The 10,096-nt window shown below is 48.2% G+C and overlaps 1 protein-coding gene across 1 annotated transcript; it reads left to right on the forward strand.

Annotated features, from left to right (window-relative positions):
- The first annotated feature begins 2,999 nt into the window (after positions 1 to 2,999).
- Positions 3,000 to 9,265, forward strand: Saysd1 (SAYSVFN motif domain containing 1). Its single transcript, XM_005389604.2, has 2 exons — positions 3,000 to 3,736; positions 8,445 to 9,265. The coding sequence occupies exons 1-2, from the start codon at positions 3,524 to 3,526 to the stop codon at positions 8,793 to 8,795; spliced, it is 564 nt and encodes a 187-aa protein (XP_005389661.1). The 5' UTR covers positions 3,000 to 3,523; the 3' UTR covers positions 8,796 to 9,265.
- The last annotated feature ends 831 nt before the right edge of the window (positions 9,266 to 10,096 follow it).

Here is a 10,096-nt window from a genome sequence, read left to right on the forward strand (position 1 = left end):
CTTTCCTCCCATCTTTTGGCCTCTTCCAAGAAAGGATTTAAAGAGGCTTACAAAGTACCAAGACAAAATAATTTCATAGTAAAGCAGAAAATAAAGAAAAGGGAAAGTAAGGTTACCAAAGCAAGGCACAGCAGGAACGGGGTTAGTGCTTGCCTGAACATTTCCTGTTCGCTTCTGCTGATTCTTTCTACCCTTCTCCACCTGCTCGGTGCTCCCGGAAGGCCTCCCTGACTCCAGGCTTCGCCTGCAGCTACAGGTCTCACTGGGTTCTAATAACCACTATGTCACATTGCCGCTTCCACCCTGGAGGCTGGTAACACTCCCCACGGACCATCAGACCACCGCTGCTGGCTGCCTTTCCCCCTACCACACCTTCACAGCTAACTTTTCACCACTCTTCCTTCCTTAACCCTTCACAAGGTGCTACACCGCCTGCCAGGGACCCTGATTCCAACAGTCCCCAAGTCACCCTCCTTAATTCTATAGCCTATTAGATGTGGGCCACAAATACACTCGAAGATCTCAGTGTCATTATGAAGTAGGAAACACAATAAGAGGGTCTCCAGTCTCTTTAGAAAGAGAACCCCCACTCCTAGTATGCCGAGATGGCCAAGACATTTATGGTTTCTCCACAAGGGTCCCCGAGGCATAACATCCCCATTCTCTTCTGCTTTACAAACCATCTCTAATCACTCATGGCTCAAGTATGTTCTCATCCACACTCACTCTCGAGTGAGTCTCATAGTCTCGGGACTTCCACATGACACACACGCCGACTGCTCCCCCTGCACATCTGTAGCCCTGACTTTCCCCTGAATTCCAGGTTCCACTATTCCACTGGAAGTCCACTCAGATATCCAACAGGCACCTCAAACCCCTGGAATGTCCCAAACAAAACCTTCAAGGTTTGGCCTGTCCTCCTCCTAAACTTCCCCCTTGCTAGTAGCAGAGCCCAGCATTACTCACTTGATTACCCAGAATATCAGTGTGCATGGGGGTATTAAGTAGAATCTATAGGAGGCCGTTATGCTTCGACAATCGACCACCCAAGAAGTAGCTGCTCATGCTGAAGTTCCGTACCACTTTGAATCTGAAGCCAAAACTAAGTGGTTTAGCACAGCTTCCAAGAAATCAGGAGACAAATTCCCAAACAGGCAAATGCTAGCTGGTATAATAATGCCCTCTCTGCTTTCATCTTTACAAGGAAAGTAACTAAGACAAACCAACCCACTTGGTGTTCTGTTTCTGCTTTCCCCAGCCCTCTTCTGTCTACAGTCAGCCTCCTCTCCTCCGCTCACTGGAACATCCATTCTTATTGGGGTGTACCTTAAAACACACCTATCTTAAGTGCGGGGTTGCTCAATTCTAGAAATGCAAATGGAAGCTAAGATCTTAAAGCTAAATTTGTCGTCATTTTCTCTTTTGACTGGGGGATGGCGACAGAAATCTATCATCCTTGGTCCCTCTTTTTCTCACGCTCTACCCCCAAACCATCCACATACCATGCTGGCAAAATCTTCAAGATTTCAGAATACGACCAGTTCTTACCGCTCTGAGCACTGCCACACTAGCCCATGCTACTGCTGCCTCCCTTATTCTACCACGTGCGCTTGTAACTGGTTTCCCTTCTACTCCTGTGGTCTACCAGGGCACCACCTCCAGCAGCCAGTGTGACCCATACATCATATCCTCTCTTTCAAACACCTCCAGTTACTTCACAGAACACCTAGAATACAACAGTCTTCCCCATGGCGTATAATGCTTTACATATCTGCTCCTGACTACCTGTCCATTATTTTATAGCATTCCCTCCCTTTCCGCCTCTCTATTCTAGTCCTATTTATTTATCTATTTATTTCACACCAGGAATCAAACTCAGGACCTTGCACGTGCCAGGCTGGTGCTGTGCCACTGAGCTATATCTCCTTTGTTTTAGTCTTATTGGCCTCCCTGATGTGCTGTGAGCAGGTCAAGTATATTAGCTAGTCTTAGGACTTATGAACTTGCGGTTTCCTCTGACTGAAATATTCCTTTTTTTAAAAAATTTTTCTGAGGCAGGGTCTCACTATGTAGGGCCTCAAACTCCCTGCGACCCTCCTGCCTCAGCCTCCCAAGTGCTGGGGTTACACACACAGGCCACCACCTTCGGCCTGAAATACTCTTGTCCTGGTAGCTACATGCCTCACGTAAATTAGGTCTCTGCTCAGATAGCAAAGCCTCAGAAAGGTATTTCCTGGTCCTTGGCTCTGAACAGCCCCACCACTCGCATTCCTTACTTTCCTTCACAGCACTGATCAGCACCCGACCTTACATTAAGTGTGTAGCTGCCTGCTCCTTTACTGCTTGTCTTTCCATTTATGACGTAAGCTTTCAGAAAACGGAGGTTTTTGTTTCATTCACCCCAGAACCTCTCTGGCCCTAGAATACTCGACACATGGCCCCAAATATTTGCTAAGCGAATGAAAGAGCGCTGGAGTAACTTACTGACTAGAAGTATGCAAGATCGAACAAATACCTGAGGGCCGATTATGCAGGAGGCACTTCGCCAGATGTGTCCTTTTGGATGGGTACTGAGTGCAAGGGCACACAGTCCTAGCAATGTTTGTTAGATGGGTGGTAGTTGTACAAGAACAGTTATTAAGCTATACTTAAGATTTCTGTATTTTAAACTTTTTTTTTCTTTATTCCTCCACAGCACTGGGATTGAACCCTGAGCCTTCGTGCGGAGCTACGTCCCCAGCCCTTTTTAATTTTTACAGGGTCTCACTAAATTGCTGAATTGTGCAGGCTGGGCTCGAATTTATAATCCTCCTGTCTCAGCCTCCTAGAGTGCTGGGATTACCGGTGTGGGCCACCATGCCTGCCTCAGGTTTTTTTTCCCCTCCTTTTTTTTTTTTTCAGTGCTGGGGACTTGAGCCCATGGCCCCACGCTAGGCAAGCATTCTATCACTGAGCTACACTGCCAGTCCTAAAGATTTTGTTTCTCTTTCTTTTTTTAAGTTTCTGACCTATCAGCCCACATCAACAACTTCCAGGGTGGCCAGAGGACTGCACAGCCTGCTCTGCGAGCACTGAGAAGTCCCTAAGTACCGAGATCCGCACACCCTGATAAAAAAAAAAGAGAGCTAGCCGCACCGTGACACTAGAAACCTCAGCGATCACCGCCTTCTCCGTCCCGGTGCACCTTCTCACCGTGGTGCGCCCGGACGCGGCCGGCGGGGCGCTCAACGCTACAGAAAGTTGGATGCGTCGGGACCAGAGCCCCAGCCGGGCAGGAGCAAGGTAGGGATCCCCCGGGGAGCCGGGGGCGAGAGCGAGGAACAGGGCAGGCCTCGTTTGGCCCCTTACCGGTCACCACCTGGAGGAGGTGACCGCCGTGCCCACGCGCGTTTGTACGGCCGCGTGTGCGGACGGACCGGACGTCACCGCCGCGCCGAAGGGGCCACGGCCCGCCAGCGCGCACGCGCAACACAGCGACCTACGCAGGCGCGGCGCCGGACAGCGCGGGAGGCGGGCGCGCGCCATGGAACAGCGGCTCGCCGAGTTCCGGGCGGCTCGCAAACGGGCCGGGCAGGCAGCTCAACCCCGCACTTCCAGTCAGACCACACAAACCTCGGGAGAGAAGGCGGAAGCCCTTACGACTCCAGAGGCAGCCTCAGGCTGGTTAAGACGGTTCCTGATACTTGTACGGAAACCGAGGCCCGCGAGTGCCCGGGCCCCGCCCACCCCCGCTCAGGTGAGAGGACAGAGGCTTTGTCCCGCATCTGGCTTCCGGAACGCCGCCAAGGCCTCTGTGGAAACTGCTCAGGCCCCGCCCCCAGGGAGGACACGCCCACCGCGTGTCCTCGGAGCCCGGGCGGGGGCGGGGCCGTTGGGCGGGGCCGGGGCGGGGCCGGGGCGGGGCTGCAGGCTCCTCTAGGGCTTGGGGTGAGACTTCGTGTTTGCGGCGCTGGGTGTCTGCCAATGACACGTGGCTCTAATGCTTCTCTTCCCAGCTCAGGTCCCACGCAGCCCTGACTCCAGGCAGAATGAAACTCTGCTTTTGAATTGTTCATAGGAAGTTGAGGTCTCGCTGTCACGCCCAGTTGTATGGCTTCCTTTACTCGCCACTCATACTGGAGGACAAGTGGTTGGGACAAGAAGAAATTGGTTTGGAGTGCTGGCAAACCGAAGAAGAGCAAAGATCTTAGGAAACTCAGGGCCCCGAGGGCTTTTAAGGGAGGGAGGAGAAAAGCAGGATTTATGTTTTCTTCTCTGCCAGACCATCATGGAGTTAACCGTTGATTTTCTTCTCTTAGGCCCGTCCTAGTAGTTCTTTAGATAAACATTATTTCCCTACAAATTGAATATTATTTTGCTTTTACTTTCTTTTCTTTTCTTTTTTTTTTTTTTTGGTCTTTTTGAGACAGTTTTTCACCATATAGTTCAGGCTGGCCTCGAACTTGCTTTGTAGCCCAGGTTGGCCTCGAATTCACAGCAATCCTCCTGTCTCAGCCTCCCGAGTGCTGGGATTACAGGCATGAACCACTACGCCCAGCTTATTTTACTTTTAATTAAAGAACAAGCTTAGCACGTCCTTGGCCAACACTTTGAAGTTACTTGAAGACCAGTCAGATGCCTTGGGCTCTTTAAAGTTGATGGTTAGAAAGTCTCCCACTCCTTTTAGTTCCTTTTCCCAGGAATAGCTAACTTTGCAGTGACTCCTGAAGACATAGAAGAACAGGGAGATGAAGAAAGGCAGTAGTTTTAACCTGTTAGGTGGCTTCTGTTAGACGTGTCCTGAGACCAATACATTGCTCAGCTATGTCGCCTCCAAAATTAATGATTTTAAAGTCAACTGAAAGCAGGCGAGGCTGGAGAGTTTATTTGGGTTTTCTCTCTTCCCTTCCACATACTGTGGCTCTGGGACACCTCCGGGACCAAGCTGAGCACAAAGGTCCAGTTGAATACAGATCACAAGTGGTGGTAATTAAGGCGTCAGGCTAGGGGTACTTGGAACACATGGGCCAGTGTGGCAGACAGCTTGGGCTTTAGAAATGGAATTTGAATACAAACCCTACAAAAGGTTTGGGTCTGTAACTACCAGTAGGGCATATGCTTGGATATCACTTAGGTTAGAAAAGCTTAGTGTAGTAAGAGTCCAAAACTTCCTTTTAGCTGTCAGAATGCATGGGAGCAATATGCCTGTTCACCTTAAAGTCATTTTTTATAAGTTCATCTATTATTGCATAACATCTGTCTAAGGATTTTTTTTTAAAATCAAAAACTTACTGTTCTGTGTTCTGCACAGTATTCAGGGTTCCTCTTTGCAGGGTGAAAGAGGGGTGCAGCGGGGTTCAGCACTCCCACTTCCTTGCACGCAGTTTTTCTCAATTGTCTTTGGCTATTACTGATTAGAGCTTACTGAGCACAATTGCTCAAGATTTAGAATCCATTTCTCCTATTCTGGTTTACCCCTGCAGTTGCAAAAACAATGTCTAACGCACACAATGAGCTTTTGACTGTGTCTTATTTCCAAAAGAGCATGAGATCATTGAGTTGAACCCAGAGACACTGAACACGGAGAAAGCTTCTGTTATTAAACGCCCCAAAGCTGATGGCCTGACAGAAGGATGAGAAGAAATGACGAATCTTGGGCTGGTTCTTACTGATTGCCTCGCTCTTCACGAGCAACTTGCTTAGGCTCGTTTTCATTGACCTAACTGTTCCTGGGTGTGCTCTGGTATAAAAATTCTCATTAAAATTTTGTTTTTCTCAAAGTTACAGTCTGATAGTTCTGATGGCACACTGTGGCCTGTCGGAGATTTCATTAGTTATCTGTTTATAATTGCATCTCTGAGGTAGTCGTTGATCAGGAAATACTCACATTCCTCCTCCTCCCTGCTAATTTTGCTTGAGGAAAAGCAAAGCGCAGAGCTCCATTCTGTGATGCCTGTCTGCCGCATTGTGACAGCTCTGCTGGTAATTTTCTAATCCTGCTGAAACCACCTGCCTCCTTCTCTAGCAGATGCTGTGCCTCTTTAATTTCTCCCTTTCCCTCACTGTGATTCATTCATTCAACAATCTCGTCATGAGCCACAGTGCCCAGCTTCCATCCTAAACCCTGGAGACTGTGTGGTTAAGACAGATAAAGTCCTGCTCTCCTAGCGCTTCATATCTGCGTGCAGTGGGAAATGTTTCCACAACAACAAATTGGGAATAATAATAATGTTTGCCTCCAGGACTACAGACACTGGGGAAGCACTCAGTAAGTGGTGGCATTTGAACATTATTCTTTTTATATTCCCTGAATAATAAACTCAGCTTATTGGGAAATTTGGTTCAGGTATGTTCCAGATGGATACTGTACCTATCCATCCATCATTGCTCTTTGACATCTGTTGCCACCCTAATCAACGCCTGGGCCTCTTTTGCTGGGCCTCCTGCGTTAACATCTGCCAGTTTCTCTCCTGCATTAGCACCTGCTGATCATTTTTGATTGCATTGGAGCCAGTGCAGACGCTCTCTGGTGATGATTGTTTTAGAGAGTCAGGCAGGGAAATAGAAATGCATTCTCTGCATGCAGAGTGGTCCTAAAGGTGGGTGGGACTGTGTGAGTTCCCCACTAAGACCTTCCGTGGTTTCCCATTTCCAGAATCTTTACTGTGGCCTGCCTGGCCCGTGTGGCCTGGCTGCTGCCTTCCACTCCTCCATCGTCTCATCCCCTTTGTGCAGGACGCAGCAGTCACTCTGCATGTCCTGTCCCTGGACAAGCCAGACCTTCCCAACCTCGTCACTCCTCCTCTTGGACGAGAAGGATTGGGCACGGTGGCCACACCTTAGAGGAACGCTTCTTCTTTAATAAATGTCAGGGGTAGGGGACGTTGTTGAGATGTTAGAGCCTTTCCAGACTTTATAGTCTAATCAAAAAGGTAGTAATTACAGTGTTGATGCTCTAAAAAGAAAGTCCCAACCAAACAGAATTTCTTGAACCATACATCGGGCGACTAATACTTTCTTATGGAGGCCAGTATTTGCAGTCCCCCTGTAAATATTCCTGTGAAGAAGCATAGAGGCTATAGCTGAAAGTTCCTTGGCATTGAGAACCTAAGCACGGGGTGCCTGTCACACCAAAAGACACGACAGTCCTTTGCTTCTGCATTAGGTGCACTCCAGGGACACATGGAACCCAAATCAAAAGTGGGACACCCCGATGCTAAATAGTGGTGCTCAGTGAGACCGAGTCTGTTAGTGCCCCGGGATTGGGGCATTATGGCCAAGGAGGTCAGGGCAGGCCCAGTTCAGCAATCTCACTAGTTTAGAAGGCAGGCAAGGAGTTGGGGTGAGGACAGGAGCCAGAGGCAATTCCAAGCCACAGGATGTCTTTGGGTAGCAAGATCAGTCACGCTGGGGCAGAGGGGTCATTTATGGAGCAATAGATTATGGGTCGTGTGGTACAGGACATCTTTTTAGGCTTTCGTTTGTCAAACTGCAAGTGGTGGCCCCTTAGTGGATGGTGAACGTAGAAGATTGCATTCTCTTTTAAAATTGTTTAGGAAAAGGCAGAGAGCTGCTCATGAAGCTTTGTTTCCACTGCACACTTGTATGCCAGGTCTCAGTGTAAAATGTTTTTCTTACTGTAGGTCATGCCCAAGAAAGTCTGGAAAACTGTGGGCTAAAGGAAGCACGCACCTGTCTCCCATTGGCGTCTGGCACAGGGGCCTGGGTACAAATGTGTGGGGCACCTTGGGTTCCCACCCCAGGGTTTAGATTTGAACACCTTTGTTGAAGGTTTGTGGCGGGAGGTCAGTGGGTGACTTAGACAATTCTTGTAGCAGTTGTACCTCAGCTGGTTTGGGGAGGAGGAGACGGGAGGCATGGAATCTAACTAAGTTAGGAGCCACAGCCCAGGCCTTGGGGTGAGCAGCCAGGACCTGGTTGGGATGCTTAGGATGGTGAGAGGGTCCAGGAGTGGCCGGAGCAGCGGTTTTTGTTTTGTTTTTAATATGTAAAAGAGCTTTTGTTTTGAGCATCCTCTGTTTTAGAGTCATGTCACTCATCCTGTTAGAGCTCCTCTAATCAAATCAGCAGATGTCCCTTGACTCTGCATGGGAGGCAGACAGCAGGGCTGCTGCACTGTCGATTACCGGGCAGTTTCTGTTTGGGGCACAAATTAGCTTGTGTTAGCAGCAGACTAACGTGAAGAAACGGCTCCCACAAATGGGAATCCATCTGAATGCTGTGGGGTTTTTATGGGGTCACATCTCGCTAAGTGCTGATCATTTTTGATTCCATTCAGTCAGCACAGAAGCTCTCTGGTGATGATTGTTTTAGAGAGTCGGGCAGGGAAATAGAAATCAATGAGCCACAGCCTTCCTAGAGTAATAAGAACTGCCTCTCTAGATTAGTTCTGACCCTCAGCACCATTACCATTTACTCTTACTTGGTTTGCTTGTGTATCCTAGGAAGCGGCTCAGCCCAGGAGCAACACGTCACAGCCCCCACGGAATGTCGCCAGCCCTCCGCCTCCGCCTCCACACTGCAGCGGGTCTTTGCTGACCAACATCACCTTCCTGAAGGTTCTTCTCTGGTTGGTCCTACTGGGACTGTTCGTGGAACTGGAGTTTGGCCTGGCTTATTTTGTGCTGTCCTTGTTCTACTGGATGTACGTAGGCACACGAGGCCCTGGGGAGAAGAAGGAGGGCGAGAAGAGCGCTTACTCTGTGTTCAACCCGGGCTGCGAGGCCATCCAGGGCAGCCTGACTGCAGAGCAGCTGGAGCGCGAGTTACAGATCAGACCTCTGGCGGGGCCTTAGGACCCGGCTCCGCTGCCACAGGCCAAGGCCGGGCCCGTCCTCCTGGCCCTACAACATGGACTTGATTTGTGGTGCAGGGACTGAGGACAGCTTGCAGGTTGGCTCTGCGACTGCACAGTTCTCCGCTCTTTGCCAGACCTGCTGCAGTTTCATCTTCGATCTTCTCTTTGGCTTGGGTGAAATTCCTTGAAAGATGCTCACTGTGGGGCTGATGCAGTTTATAAATGTTATGTACTCAGGAAAGGAGGCCTCTTTGTCTCGTCATTGGAGAGAGCAGGCTGGGGAGCACTAGGAAGTAACAATTAGGTATATCACTGGGCTGTGTTTTAGATGTACATATTCTCTTGAGGTCTTCTAATGTTTATAACATTTGTTCTGTGAAAAGTTTAAGTTCCAAGTTTTGGGGGTTTCATTTTGCTTTCTATTGTAATTCCTGCTTTTTCAGGCATTAATGATGCTGAGCTATAAAATGTTCATAAGACATCTTTTTTTTTCCGGACACAGGCGCCCATGCGTTACCCATCACCGTCTTCCGATCTCCTTTTATTCTGTCCCCACTTGGTAAAAGAAAGAGGGCCAAAGTGACGGATATGGGGAGGGATTTCACAAAGTCAGTAGTAAGAGTTGATGGGATATTAATTGCTACTGAGTATTAATTATTTATTAATCAGGGATAAATTAAGCTAGAAAAACTTCGGTGTGGACAGAGGGGAGGGCTGGAATAGAATTTCGGGCGTGCTGGCTGCTTGGGGTAGTCCTTATTTTCTAAGCGCTTTAAACAGCAGTCCCTTGGCCTGTGGTTTGGGTGAGAAATTACAGTGACAATCAGGGTTGATTTTGTGCTCTTTCTTCTTTCAGTTCAAGTCTGAGTTCATTGAAATCACAACAAAGCCATCAAGTACTTTTTCTAGGGATCTTACTGATGAGTAAAAGGACTCTAGTTTTAAACAAAACTTATGTCCAAACTTTAGATTTTAAAGAAATTTCCGAGTAATTCAAACTTCAGTAAGTTTTCAGCTTCAGAGTTCAGCTATTAATTCTTTTTTTTTTTTGTTTTTTTTTTTTTTTGGTTTTTCTCCGGTACCAGGAACCGAACTCACGACCTTGCGCTTGCCAGGCAGGCGCTTTGCCGCTGAGCTAAATCCCCAGCCCCCTATTAATTCTTTATTATGGAAGTAATTTTGATATTCAGGAGGTATTATTAAGTAATGGACGTTTGTTCTTTCGTTCTTTTTACCCAACTATTAATGCATAGTCTTAGCTAAGTTTAAATATACAGTAGTACCTTCATTCATGAACTT

Source organism: Chinchilla lanigera, unplaced genomic scaffold (assembly GCF_000276665.1).
Source record: "Chinchilla lanigera isolate Chin_1 unplaced genomic scaffold, ChiLan1.0 scaffold00036, whole genome shotgun sequence".
NCBI classification, from domain to species: Eukaryota; Metazoa; Chordata; class Mammalia; order Rodentia; family Chinchillidae; genus Chinchilla; species Chinchilla lanigera.

Excerpts from the sequence above, each read along its gene's own strand:
- Saysd1 (XM_005389604.2), top strand. The coding sequence starts at position 3,524 with ATGGAACAGCGGCTCGCCGAGTTCCGGGCGGCTCGCAAACGGGCCGGG. Across the intron at positions 3,737-8,444 it reads CCCCGCCCACCCCCGCTCAG|GAAGCGGCTCAGCCCAGGAG; the intron begins GTGAGAGGACAG and ends TGTGTATCCTAG.